The sequence below is a fragment of the Pipistrellus hanaki genome (assembly GCF_964339955.1).
Source record: "Pipistrellus hanaki genome assembly, chromosome: 3".
In the NCBI taxonomy this organism is placed as follows: domain Eukaryota; kingdom Metazoa; phylum Chordata; class Mammalia; order Chiroptera; family Vespertilionidae; genus Pipistrellus; species Pipistrellus hanaki.
Genome location: NC_140505.1, coordinates 67,328,901 through 67,344,219, shown reverse-complemented (window position 1 = coordinate 67,344,219; position 15,319 = coordinate 67,328,901). Strand labels below are relative to the sequence as shown.

General features: G+C 39.8%; 1 protein-coding gene across 3 annotated transcripts in view; it reads right to left on the bottom strand.

Moving 5' to 3' along the window:
- DIAPH3 (diaphanous related formin 3) overlaps positions 1 to 15,319 on the bottom strand; it is a 479,703-nt gene that overhangs the window by 21,349 nt on the left and 443,035 nt on the right. Inside the window, exon 28 of one of the 3 annotated variants that reach the window (XM_084876738.1) lies at positions 8,715 to 8,772. The exons of the other annotated variants lie outside the window; for them this stretch is intronic. Coding sequence (XP_084732864.1) covers positions 8,741 to 8,772 — 32 coding nt within the window. The 3' untranslated portion in view covers positions 8,715 to 8,740. The remainder of the gene's footprint in view (positions 1 to 8,714; positions 8,773 to 15,319) is intronic. 3 annotated transcript variants of the gene reach the window in all.

Here is a 15,319-nt window from a genome sequence, read left to right as displayed (position 1 = left end):
TTTATGGTAATACCGCAGCATCTGCTGATTACAGTCAGAGCTGCAGGACACGGTGTTAGATCACTGAGCCATCCTGACAGCTCCTGGGTGCTTGAGTCACATCCAACTGCAACTTACAGTGGAATTCATCCAAGTCTAAAAATCAACCAACATGTTTAAACCAAAGAAAATTAACTTAGTTTGGACTTAAAAACAAAAAACAAAAAACACCACACACACACACACACACACACACACACACACACACAAAAGAATTATATTTCACACAACTTCAGACCTAATGAAGAATTTTTGCTCAAAAATTACCCACTCAAGGAATTTTCTGATCTATTTATGCACCCTGTAATCAATCAAGTTTTGAAATTTCTAGAAAGAGGTTAAACTTTATTAAATAAAAATATAGAAAATAGAGGTTTAACTCTTGATAAAAATTCAGCACAAAATCTGACATCTCTTAGTGCTTTGAAATAATATATCTAAAATATTCAGAGAGTAATTAAATAAAATTATTTCTTTATTTGCTAATACTCATCTGAGAATATATTCTTCCATTGATTTTTTAGAGTGGAAAAGAGGGAGAGAAAGAGAGAGCGAGAAACAATGCTGTGAGAGAGACACAGCGATTGGTTGCCTCCTGCATGTGCCTCCACTGGGGCCAGGATCAAGCCTTCAACCAAAGCACGTGACCAGAATCAAACCCGTGACCCTTCAGCCCTTGAGCTGACAAACTAACCACTGAGCCAAAAGGGTTAAGGCAAAATAATAATTTTTAAACAATTAACTTGGTTGCTAAGCAAATATAAGCAAATTCAAAAACTCAGAGAAATATAGAACTGCCAAGCAATGTGACATTAGGATGGCTAGTCTATGAACTGCCCATGAAGGACAAGCAGGAACACCAAATGCATTAGTACCATGGGGGGATTGCTGAAATGGCAATTAAAATAATGACATTCTATAGATATTCACAATGAAAACTTTCATACTTAGGTGTTTCTGTGGGATTTCTTGTGGTCAAAAACATACTGGTATTTAAATTTAAATATTTGAATGACACATGAGCCTAAAGAACAAAAGATTGTATTAAATTCTTCTGAGATTAAAATTCACAAAAGTAAATGTCTCATATTTTATCCAAAATCAACACCAAAGATTTTCTTTCCCCAGTTGCTCTGAGAGTTCAACTAAATATTATTCATAACATGAGAGATTAAAGAATGAAGAAAACAAAAACTTTAAAAGGCCGATTTGAAGGAAGCCATTGAAACTCTGGCCACAAGGGATGGCTCTATTGTTGCCTTATTCTCAGCTAGATAAACTGTTTGAAAATATGTTTGCTACAGTTAATCGCTAACACAATATTCATCTGTGATTTAAAAATCTGAACTTTTAAATTAATTTCCTCAAACATTAAAAATGTCTGTAGACTTCTCTTTACAGACATAACCTATTGATGGTAAAAATGCAACTAGAAAATCAAAGCCACTCACAAAAAAATAACTGAAAAGGAAAAAAATAAATCAGTTGAAAACTTCAACTTAAGTAAATATATAATTGAATAATGTACCAATTAATGTTTATTGAGCAAGTATATGTATAAGCTTCAGAGCTACATACCAACAAGTTTAAGGTACTCTTGCTTGTCTGAAAGGGACCATGAAAAAAAGAAGAGCTTACATTGGCTCATTTTTAGTGTTACTGAGGTGCCAAATGAGTTGTGCACACCATAAACGCAATAGGGCCCTGGCCAGTATTGCTCTGAAGGTTCGTAGGTTCCATTCATGGTCAAGGGCATGTACCTGATCAAGGGCACCAAAGGGTTATAGGTTCAATTCATGGTCAAAGGCACGCACCTGGGTTGCAGTTCATTCCCCACCCTGGTCAGGGTGCATGCAGGAGGTGAGGCAACCAATCCATGTGTTTCTTTCTCATTGATGTTTCTCTCTCTCCTCACATCTCTTCCTTTCACTCTCTCTAAAAATCAACAGAGCCGGGACCGGTTTGGCTCAATGGATAGAGCGTCGGCTTGGGGACTGAAGGGTCCCGGGTTCGATTCCGGTCAAGGGCATGTACTTTGGTTGCGGGCATATCCCCAGTAGGGGGTGTGCAAGAGGCAGCTGATCAATGACTCTCTCTCATCGATGTTTCTGACTCTCTATCTCTCTCCCTTCCCCTCTGTAAAAAAAATCAATAAAATATATTTTTAAAAAAATCAACAGAAAAAAATATCCTCAGATGAGAACAATAACAACAAAAAGCAATAGAAGGTCAAGCTAAAATAGCTGAAGTGAAGACAGGCTTCACAAATGGCACAGTCTCAGTTGAGCTTTGTAGTAACAACAGGATTTGAGATAATTCACAATTTCTAAGAAACTCTACCTAAGAAAAAAAATCTAAAAATGCTAAAAGATCCCACCCTGTAGATGTGATTCAGGACAAGTAACAGTTATGCAGATGAACATATCAAGAAAACACATAACATAGGTCATATGATACTAATCTTTTTAGCTTCAATATGTGTTGAAATTTCACATAGAAAATGTCTGTGTAATGGAGTTTGAACCAATAGCACTTGTTTCTCTTGTAGGAGTTACATGTTTATTCTGTACTAGTTGACCGTCAGGCACAGAGGGAGAGATAAATGGGAATCTAGTTACAGCAAGTTAAAAGTCCCAAGAACTTACCAACTTCTTTCCTTCCAGAAAAGATTCCATAAATTTTCTGGGGAAGTTTAACTATAGGGCTAAAAATAAAGAGGGAATGGAGCCTGAGGAGGGAGGCATTCTAGTCAGTCAGGCATTTTGCTAGGGGGACAGCAGACCCCTGCTGGCCATATTCTAACTCTCCCACACGAAAGGAAGGAAGGAAGGAGCTAGGAAACTGGGAAGTGCAGGTGATGTGGTACAAAAAGATGAACTAAAGGAAGTTGCACTAAAGTCAACATGTTCACGAAGTTTTCAGAGCAGCATGCCAGGGAAGAGGCCAGTAAAGCAATGGGCAAGAAGACATTAGAGGGGCCACCCATGAAAGAGGAGCAGGAAGTCAGAGCTAGTGGAGGAGAAAGCTAAAGGCCATGGGATAATGTTGACCAAGTATCACCTGCTGGCATTGCTGCTGATCAGTCCCTGATTTCCATGCTATCCTTTGCTGTGAAGAATGTAAGACTGTTCTTGTAATATCTCTGGCCTGGAGTGCATTTATTTACATATCCATTTAGGATCCATGCAGCTTTCTTTTTGTTGTCTTTTTAAAATTACTGGCTCATAAACATTTGTATATTCGTTTATGGAACTTATTTACACACTCTCATGCCTCAAAACAAACAAGCAAACAAAATCTTGATATTTTATTATTGAAAAAAAACAAAAATAAGAGAGTAAACATGTCCGTTAATAGAGAAGCAAATCTGATTAGGAAGTTAGCTGGAGGACACACCTACTGCACCACAATCAACTGAGAAATTCCTAGGCTGATCATAAAGGGACACTGACCTCTTAATGGGAGAAACCAGAATTTGGAGTAAGGAACAAGAAGGCTGCTTTTTCTGCAAGTTTGGATGAAGACACTGTTAGAGAAGTAAATTTCTATGTAGACTCTAATTTGGGAACAAGTTGGTTTTAAGGTGGGTTTATTCATCAGACTAAAGAAAAAAATCTTATCAAGTAGTCCTATATAATAAAAGCCCAGTGACCACAACGGCAGAACGACCAGAACGACTGCTCAACAAGTCACTATGAGGTGCACTGATCACCTCTTGGACTCTTTCCCGGGCCAGCAGGCTCTGATTGCTGATGGCGAATGGGGACCTGGTGTGGGTGGTGGGGGATGCAGGTGGTGCCAGGCCAACACCCCCAACTGGTTGGTTGCCCCACAGAGAGGGCGACTGGTGCCGGGGGTGGGGTCAGTGAGTGGGTGGGAATGGCTGACCTCTAAGTACCCCCTGGCTGTCAGGCTGGATGGGGACTGGCGAGTGGGAAGAATGGGCCGACCTCTTGGTCCCTCCCCTTGGCCTGCAGACTCTGATTGCTACAGATGGCAAATGGGGAACCGGGGTGGGTGGTGGGGGATGCAGGCAGTGCTAGGTCAAGGCGTGTCTCCCCCCCCGCCCCTCTCCCCCCCCTGCTAGTCGCCAAGGAGGGTGACTGGTGGCAGTGGGTGGGGCCAGGGATCATGCGGTACGGCCCACCTCTTGGTCCCTTCCCCGGCCATTAGGCTCCCATGGCTGGATTGTGAACGGGAACAGAGTGGGGGGCAGTGGGGGGGCAGGGCCAGCTGCTGGCAGCTGGGGAAAATGGCCCTGATAGCAAGTCAGGCTTGGGGATCATACTCTCACACGATTTTGTGCACCAGGCCTCTAGTGAAGATATAAGTATGCAAGTTGTGCTTAAAGGAAACTAATCATAGAAAAGTGAATACATTTAGACCATATTTATTATCCCTCCAGGACATTTTTGATCCCACCAAAGTTACCACTCTGTCCAAATAATGTTAAGTACTGACATTCAGATGAAAAGAACTGGAAGGTCATGTAATCTAAATGTCACTGTGCCTGAGAGGGAACTAAGCCCAGAAAGATCAAGTATGAGGAAGGGTGACATGGTGGTTGTCCAGCGCCCAGGCTTGGGGTCAGGCCAGCTGAGGAGTAAACCCCAACTCTGCTACTGACTTCCCACTCCACTAAATGTTCATAATTCACTTTAATTTCATTTTTTTCTGAGTACTTTATGCCATGATACACATTATGCTCTATGTTTCAATGGGTACTTATATATATCACCTTGCTTTTTCTTCAGAGGGAATAAGCAAGAAATACCACATTTGGGGGAGGGGACATTTGTAGAAACTCAGGCACAGTAAAGTTAAATGATTTATAAGGCAAGCCAGTGTCAGAGCGTGGCCAGGGCATGTTATGCCTGCCCATTGGCACAATGTGCCCTGGATTGCAGTTTCTACTCAGAAGAGGAATTGTATGTACTTAATGTAATGAAAACACTGCACATTTGTAACAGTGTTGCTTTCTGCTATTTTTCATTACAACTGCATAGTGTTTAAGCTACATTATGGGTTAAATAGACTCTTGAGGGCTAGCCGGTAACTTAACCACCATTTATAACATTCATAACATTGTTTCTGAGGGAAACTGCTTTGAGTTCCAAAACAACTGATTTAAAAATTAACTTTGGGAATTCAACTAGTTTCAAAGTAGAAGATTGTCTCTCAGACATTTCATCTAATTTGTTACTTAATTCCAGCAACAATAACGGACTGCCTACTATGTACCCACCAGCCAGTGTGCTAAAGCTGGGGGTGAAACGATGAAGAAGGTCTTAGACCCTGAGGCTTTCAGATCGAGGATGGAGAAGCCTGTTACTAAACAAATGAATTATAAATAATGCTAAAACAGAACTATTGTTGGGGTGGGGGGCGGGGGAAGAGAGGAAGAGAATGTCACAGGAGCAAAGAACAGAGGAACTAGCTTCTGGAAGAGACATTTGTGTTGAGCTGGCAAATGAGTACAAGCCTATCAAGCCTAATGGGAGGAGGCATCCCAGGTAGGAGGACGAGCAGGAACTAAACACCAGGATGTGAAAGGGTCTCATGTGTTTGAGGAAATAACAGCAGGAATACTGGGGGAAGGACTTGGGCAATAAACCTTCAGATGCTGTTCAATCATAAAAAATGTAAGCAATTGCTGGAGAAAGAAATAATGAGGAAAGGATTAAAATAGTGTATAAGCAAAAGCGATCCATATTGGAGCATCTTAAAGCATCTTATCTTAGATTTCGAAAGGATGACTAGATCAAGAAAATTATATAGACCCTGCCCCATATGCAAGATGGGAATTGCTGCTCACTCATTTCATTATTGTTGTTTTAATCTCCGTGTGTCATATCATCAACCTACACCATTCTGGCTGACCTATATAAAATCCAAGTTTATAAAAGTCTGCCTCATGATAATTACTGTTTTAGTGATTACGGTGAAGGATCAGCACAAAATAAAAACTGGCACATTTCAACTGTTTCCTTATGCTGCTCCAGTTAAATTATCATATTTTTTACTATAAGAAACCACCTCACTGTAAAAACATGATTCAGGATAAAATTCAGAATAAAAGTACATCTGACATTTCAGCCTGTATACAGATGAATCTTAGTCAATGCATGTAGAACTAGTAGCATTGCCAAAATACAGAAGCAAGGCTAGCGGAAGAGAAAGAAGAAAAGGAAGAAGGAAGAATGTTTTAGCTCAAGTACATTTTAAATTTCAGGGGAACTTTTATATATTCCAGGACACCACCTATTTGCTGATGGCTAACGGAGGGTGTTTAGAACTAAGTAAACTGTATTTTTTCATGTGTAACATAAACAAAAAGATCCAGTCCACTGATCCTTTGTAAACATTAGTTAAAAATAATCCTGACCCTTCAGTGTAAAGCTTGTTATGTACACACTGGGACTAAAATACCCCATTTAGCCTAAGACAAGGTAAAAAGGGTTTAAAAAGCCAAGTACAGAATTTAGAATGTAGAACACCATAGTTGTAGTTGATGGTATTCTCTGTTCTATGCTTTTGATAACTAAAAATAGCATGAAACTCCGCCTTCCCCCCACCCCAACCTTACTTAGTATAGATTCTTCATAGCTTTGATAAATTATTAGTTGGTTCTTTCTTTTTTTAAGAAAAAAAATATCAGCTTTTATACTTGAAGTCTTAGCTATTTTTCTGAATCCTGAGACTTTATCCATGAAATTGGGTGAGAAAAAGAAGGACTGAGGTTTAGGTCTAGGGGGCTAAGAAGAGAGTTCAAATGGTAAGTAATTAATTGTGAATTAGAAGCTGAAAGGTCACTTGGGTAAATAGTTTCTAGCTGTACCCCTCCTTCAGTCTTTCTAAACTCTCTTCCTCACCCCAGGTCTATATTCTTGCCTGTCTGAAATCCTTGGCATGGCTCATGACCATAACCCATCTTCTGGAAACCAAAGAATATTGGAGCCCAGGCCTTCCTCTATTCTGCTTAAGGTTGGTAATAATAATAATAATATACTACTACTACTACTACTACTACTACTACTAATAATAATAATAATATACTAATAATAGCCTAGGTGGCATTACGCCCTCACGCTGTCACAAGATGGCCATCACAAGATGGCCGTGCGCACAGCAGAGGCAGGGCCTGGTGGCTGCTCCCCACGGTGAGGCCTGGGGATCCCGCAGCTCTGTGCAGCATACAGGAGACTAGTCCCAGCGTCTCCTCTGCCTTGCGCAGAAAAGGCAGGTCCTGGTGGAGGAGGCATGTCTTGACCTCTCGGAAAGACAGGTGAGGCTGATCAGCACTGGCAGAGGCTGTTGGCAAGGCCCGGAGAAAGAAGCTGGGTGATCAGACCCAGCTTCTCTCTCCGGGCCTTCCCAGCAGCCAAGCCTCTCTCTCTTTTCCAGAGGTCAGCAGTTCAGGCCGCTAGCTTGCAGCCTGAGGTGGCTGCTGATCAGCCCCACTTCTATAATCAGACCAGGAGATAGGCCCAGAGATGCTGACTGGCATAGAAACTGACCAATCAGAACAAAATCTGGATGAATTGTGAGGAGCCAATGGCTATCTAAGAGGTGGAGCTTTTGACGCTGACTGGCATAGAAACCAACCAATCAGAACCTACTCTGGGTGAACTGCAAAGGCAGAACCTAAAATGGGGGCTGAAGAGGGGTTTTAAGGGCAAAAACTGTTTGGTGTAAGGCACATATGTCAAACACAAGGCCCGCGGGCCAAATCCAGCCCGCCAGGCCTTGCAATGTGGCCCGCACCGCGTTGTCATCACTGCACTCCGCTGTCAGTTTATGACATTGTCAGTTTATGACTGTTCAGTAAACCATTCGGCCCGCAATTTAGGCTGGATTTTAGATTTTGGCCCCTTCTCTGATTGAGTTCGACACCCCTAGTGTAAGGTGTAAAGAAAGAGATTCAATTGTTTAATGACCGGTTTGGCAGTGTAGTGCATATGGTTGGCTATCAGTCCAGATACAGGGATTATGTGTTTTTGTCTACCAAAAGCATCTCCTCCTGCTGAAAAAGGCTCCCCTCCTGCCATTTAAGCAATCTTATCCTATATAATCTATCTATATGAATAAAAGGATAATATGCTAATTAGACCAGGTTGACTGGCCATCTTCCAGATGTCTGGCTTCCTTCCAGACAAAGACATGGTGGTGGGGGTCAAAGCAGAGGCAGTTAGGGGCCATCAGGCTGGAAGGGGAGGGCAGTTGAGGGTGAGATCAGGCCTGCAGGAGAGGGCAGTTAGGGGCAATCAGGCAGGTAGGCAGAGAGGATAGGGGTGATCAGGCAGGCAGGGGGGCATGTAGGGACAATCAGGATGGCAAGCAGAGGGATTAGGGGCAATCAAGCAGGTGAGTGGTTAGGAGTGAGAGGGATGTCCGACTGGCAGTTTAGGTCCAGTCCCACAGGGACTGGACATCCCCCGAGGGGTCCCAGATTGGAGAGGGTGCAGGCTGGGCTGAGGAACGCCCCCTCCATGCATGAACTTCGTGCATCAGGCCTCTAGTATTGTATTAATAGAACTGAGGCCCAGAGATGTTAGAAAACATGCCCTACATGAAGTGTCATGATACACCTGCCTCCCCCCATCACCACCCTTCTGCTCTATGAGGCCTGCAGAAATCAGTCCATACACCTCCTGCATCACACTCCATAACCTCACCTTGATGTCCCAGTTTTCAAGCTCTGTTACTCCCTGGGAATTGTTTTGGTGAATTTACCTGTCAAAAATGTGAAATACTGATTATAATAAAATTGTCTTTCCTCTAACTTCAACTCTTTCTTTAATCATACAGCTTACACACTAGAGAGGCAGGCATTAAACAAATAATCAAACAAATATGTAATTATAACTTGCAAATGCAATTAAGGAAGAGTAAAGGATGCAATTATGAAGTATAACAGGGGGCCTGATTTAAAGTTTAGAGGAAAGACAGTTGTAGAAAAGCTTCTGTGAGAAAATAACATCTGAAACCAGGGAGATAAAGAGTTATTATAGCAAGATAGCTTTGGTGAGAGAATAGCATCCCTCGCAGAGGGAATAGCATGAAGCTCTGGGCGGAAGGCTCTGTTGTTGGAATGCACTGAGCAAAGGAAGAGTGAACCGACTGAGACTGAAGGGGGTGAAATTTTATTCCAGGAGCCCAGGAAAGGCACTAAAAGATATTAGGCAGAAGTGTGGTCTGACCAGATAATGCATCTCTCTGATGATCCTTGTTATATAACTCAGTTTTTCAAAAGAATACATCATTAGTCCAAAAAATTAAGAGAATTATCAATGCAAATCTTTCCTATTTGCAAAAACAATGAAAGCAAATGTTCTTTTGATAGTCTTTATGTAGTAAAGTAGTATCATTGACTATACAGAACCCTAGTATTACAGTGTAACATGAAAACAAATTATAGAAGATAGTATACTACCCCAATTTAGAAAAAAAAAAAAACACCAAAAAAACCCAAAGCTTGTATAACATTCATGAGGCATGTGAGAATTTCAAAATAGTGAAAAGTTGTTACAAAGTTACATGAAAAATTTGAGTTTCTTACTTGAACGATGAACTTGAAGTCCTAATTTATATTGGAAGTTATACTTTCTAATCTGAGTTTTAAAAGATCTTTATAATCCCCATTTTAAAAGTAATACCAAAAGTGAATTTTCAAGGACATAGTTCATGAAATAAATTATGAAATATTCTGTTTAGTACACACATGCTAACTTTATCATAAACAAAAATACACCTTTCTAGTGAACATAAGACTTCAGTAAATACTTGCTTTGTTCCTGATTGTTGGGGAAATGTTATTAGAAACAAAAACAGAGTAACCACATGTTATAGTTCTAGAATGAAATAAAGTTTAGACATTTGAAATGTCTGGTACTGAATGTGGATTTCTTAATTATTGAGAGGGTCCTGAAATATAAATATTCACAGGTTCCAAAGAGTGCTGCTAAATAGGTTATGACGCAAAGAACACACAACCACCTGGAGAACAAAATCTGTCTGACTGACTGAATGTAGTTGAAAATAATTTTTAACTTGTTAGTAAAACCCTCATGTAAAATGTATTTGATTGAATAATTTACCAAGATTATTTCCATGAGCTTCATAAAGTGCCATAGTTGATAAAAATAAATACAGCATACTAATCATCTTTCTAAGTTTGAACCACTGCCATAGATTCCAGTGTATCCATTTTGTAGGTTACTAGCTTGGCTTAATCGTACCTGTTGTCTGACTTGAAACCCAGGCTTCCCATAGATATAGCGTGGCCGGTCGCATTAAGTATCCCCTTTAGAGGGAAAAGGGGGTGAGAGTAAATATTCCCGGGTGTAGCTGATACTTATTTGAAGCCAAGCATAAATGTCTTCCCTGAGAGGCGGGTACCCTGATGGTTTCTCATCTCTGACACTGACACTCGGGTGATGGCTAGAGCAGGAATGAGTAACTCCAGATGGAATAATTCTAAACCTACATTCTCTTTCCTGGGACTTGCTTTCCCAAGTAAATGGTGTTTTTGAAAGTGACCCCTCCTGTGATACATCCAGGTGATTCCCCCTCTTCAAATATTTACAAGTTGAAGGGAGACTGTATGAAGTGAGACAGTACAATGTGTGTACCGCACAAAGCCCAGCACTCCACATGTAAAAGTCACTAAACAAATAGTCTCATTAACTGGCCACTTGTCCCTCCTCCTAAGCATCACAAAACTATAATAGCAGCAAAGTTCTGGACAAAGAAGAGAAGTCAACAATCAGTTATATTATCTGCCAATAAGTGAACTGTCAATACACGGTCCAGCTGGAGGCACGGTTTTGACACTGAAATGTGCACTTACTCTTCTGAAGACTAAAGATATACTTTAGAAGTTAGTATGACATTTTTAACCAAAATAAGAAATGTTCCAACAAAAGGACATTAAGTAGTGGAATAAAATGACTCTTATCTAAAAAAGAATGGCAAGTTGAGCTGAATCAAGCAATTAAAAAGATATGCACTGGTACCCTTTCTGCTAATTTAATAATATGAAAAAAATCTTTAAAAGAAAATCTTTGTTCTACCATCGAAACCTCTCAATTTGGTTATTTTTAAAAATCAAGCAAAACCAGAAACTAAAATATACAGCCTCATCTTCCAAACAGAAGATGACATTCTTACTGAAGAGGCTTGAAAGGCAAGGCTGCAGCTTCTGTCTGCCATTCAAAATAATTCTTAGTCTAAATGGTCCAGTCCCTTCACTAGTTTCCATTTGGATGAGATGGTTATTTGACCTTATACTTTTGGGCAGAGATCAATCAAGATAGTCTATTAAAAATCAAAATGACTTATTTAAATTAACAATCCTTTTTAGAAATAGCTTAATGGATTTCATATAATCTGGATTGATTTTTTAATTTAAACAACAGGTGGCTGTTAATAATGAAATATTAGAATATAAAATTTAGGGCAACTTGAACACTTGCCCCTTGATAGAATTTCTACTTGAGATCATGTGTAGTTATTTCTTAGAGGCAATGCCATGAGTCCATATGTCACGAGCCTGCTACCATGTTGGGAGGACAAATGCCTGCAGAGAGGGCCATGCATCCCATTACAATGGGTTCATTCATATGTATAGCACAATCTGGGATGGCGATGCAATCATTTCAGATCTCACTGTTATTTAAAACAAATCCATAACTGAGCAAAAGGCAGGATGGTGAGAGGAGTTAATGTGGGTTTTACGCTATTTACAATTGCTTTCTAATCTACTAAATGGCTGTGAAAATTGATGCACTGTTAGGAGTGCTTTCCTATACTAGCAGGGACACAGATCGCTGTGATGCAGTAACCCTATTACCTTAAATGGATTTTCTGCAGTGCTTTGTGCTTTCTCTATTTGTATGTGATAAATAGGCTCCTGATTTTATGTAAATGATTAATAAAGAAACCAAAAACATCTTCTCATTTTATTGAGATGTATTTGATTTGTTTTCAGAAAGTAAGTTGAAGTAAACTTGTAATTCTATCCTCGTTACTTATAAAGTCAACTTTGAGTTGTATTTCAAATAAATTAAGGAATCATATTCCTAAGAAATGTGGTTTCTCTCATTCCAAACCTCCGAATCATTTAACTTGATTAGGAACTTGACCAGCACATAGTATATTGAGGGCTATATAACCTAAAGACAGTTGTAAAAATTCAAACACATCAATATGAAATATTAATAAATAGCACCTTCTCTACATGCTCTACACACTGTACTCCACATGCTGACAATAACATAGTTAAGAGGGCAGAAGGGGTTTTCAAAGAAGGAACTGAGGCTCTCCTAGCAACCTGTTATTGTTATTGTTATATATAACATATATATCATATATATATATTTTTTTAAATATATTTTATTGATTTTTCACAGAGAGGAAGAGAGAGACAGAGAGTTAGAAACATCGATGAGAGAGAATCATCGATCAGCTGCCTCTTGCACTCCCCCCACTGGGGATGTGCCCGCAACCAAGGTACATGCACTTGCCCGGAATCGAACCCGGGACCTTTCAGTCCGCAGGCCGACGCTCTATCCACTGAGCCAAACCGGTCCTGGCTGTCATATATATTTTATTTAAATATCACTATCAACAGACAACGTGTGAATGGCCAATAGTAACCCATAGCTGCCAGGAGACTGAGTTGCCTTCTTGGCTGTGACACATGTATTACTGTAAATGTGTGACACATCTAAGAATCATTCCTCCCTTCAGTGGATGTGACATGTTTGATAGTTGGAGCAGCTTTGAATCCGAGGATTGGAAGCTGGTTTTTACACCTATACAAGCTATGAATAAAGACCAGCTATTGATAAAAGAAAAAAATACAACTCATGTTCATGATGTTTAAAAACAACTTAAAAACCATCTAACCAATTATCAACTACTTGCTTATTGTGCTAATGGTTTTATTTTTCCAAGAAAGGGGTTAGAAACAGTGAATAATTAAGCTTTCATTCTAAGATATTAATTGTGCTTGCAAACAATAGTTGCTTCTACATATAATTGTGTTTGTAGGAAATAACCCTCCTGGCTTTTTTCTCTCCAACTAATACTTTAAATTCTGGTAGTCAAAGAAAAAAAAAAAATACAAACTCTGTTATGTACTGGCAAGAATTAATCATTCAGGAAAGTTCAATCAATACATATGCCCAAATGTGCATAAACCAAAGAATAATTATTTTATAACTACTGAAATAGTGGCAACGTCCTCTCAAAGATGTCTTCCTTTTTATACCTATCAATATATTTCATGCTCTTATTATTTTTCTCCCTATGACAAGTTATTGCATTGACATTTATAAAGTGCATGGTTAAGAAAATTGAATAATTGGTTGTCTGATTACAATTTCACTCTGAGCTTAATGTGGAGTTTTAGAGTCTTTTTCCGTCTGCTGTCTCCGATTCCCTGTGGTAAATTGGTCTTTTCAAGGATTTAAAATAACTTAAAGTGATGTTTTTTCTAATGAAGAAACACAAAACTATTTTACTGCCTCAAAACAAATACAAAGGAGAAAAACAAAAGAATTAACAATAAACCTTACATGACAACCTGCTATATCTGGAAATCAGAACTTCAGAACACAGCAGTTGCTGAAGCAACTTGAATATGAAAATAATATTTAATGATACTAAAGGTAACAAAGCACCAGAAAACATTTCTTTCATCCATCTTTTAAAAATCTCTGTTGTATAAACATATGGAGTAAATGTGCAAAAAAACAAGTGTTGCTAAATTAGTGCATGAAAAAGTATTGTAATTGCATATCTTGACAAAAGAAATAGCATAATAAATCATATTCCAGCCTTCTTAAAGCACAGGAAGTAAGCAATATTCTTATTTCATAAATCAGCGTGAAGTGGTTTATTTCCCACGATAACATAAATACTACCAGGCGAGGATTAATAGAGCTAAGAGAATTAGGATGGCATGGTATAGTGGTTCCCCACAGCTGCTGGCGAGTGTTCACTGACACAAAATGAAATATAAATAATTCCTGAAGCTAAATTTGTACAAATTTAAAACGAGCATTATATCTTCTTTTTTATGTTAAAATACTCTTATTAAAAATAAAATATAGGTGACTGCAAAGGAGCATCTTTTACACCCAGTTGTTCAACAATGAGTCACTGAACTCCTATTATGGGTTGAGCTCTGTTCTAGGAAGAGCCCAGAGCATAGTTGGTGAGGTCCCTGGCCTCCTGGAGCTGGCTTCTAAGGGGTAAGACAAGAGGCTGCTCACTAGAGATAAACAAGTAAACACATCATATGTCAGATGGTGGTCAGAATATTTGAGAAAAGAGGCAGGGTAATCAACTGAGGGTTGGGGTTGCTATTTTAACAAAGGATGGTCAGAATACAGAATAAACCTCCCTGATAAAGTGAAAATGGAGCAGAGAGGCCTGCAGGAATACATGGAGTGAGCATGTCTACATTTTGGAAGGAAAATGTTCAGGAAGAAGAAACAGCAAGGAGACACTAATGTGTTCTAGGAATAGCGAGGTACCTGGGACAGCTGGAGAGGAGTACGCCAGGATAGGAGCAGCAGAAATAGGTCAGAGAGCTGAGGTGCACAGATGGCTTGACCCTGTTGAGCTCTTATCCCCCTGGATGGTTTTGAGAAGCGTAATCTACTCTGACCTATGCTTGAGCAAGCTCACTCACCCTGCTGCCACATTTGGAGCAGACCAGAAGAGAACAGGGTGGAGCAAAGAGGGCAGTTAAGAAGCGGTTCCCATAAGCCTCTTCAGAGAGGATGGGACTAGATTCCGTTTCCTAAAGAGATCCAGGGCAAACATGAGATGCTCATTCAATAGCACTCATTTCAATATTGACTTTCTAATTTATTTCCTGGTGTCCCACCTTTTTCAAAAATGCTGTTATGCAGAGACTCGTCTCAATTCCAGGTTTTTCTTAGAAAGTTACTTCAGCCCTTCACTCCATCTTAATTTGTAGCTGGATTTTCTCCAGGACTTCCTTAGAGATCAGGGGCTTTGAACAGTTTGGTATTTGGAAGCAGAGCCCCCTGGGGAAGGGCGGCAGTGAGTGACCTGGCACAGGCGGTTGGAGCAGAATTAGAATGATGGCCTCATTTGGCTTTTCTAATCTCTAAATTTGGTGGAAAGAGCTATTTTTTCCCCTTCTTATTTCTTTCAAACGTCTTTGTATACTTGTGGCCTGGTACATGAAATTCATGCACAGAGGGGGTGGTTCCCTCAGCCCAGCCTACACCCTCTCCAAGGG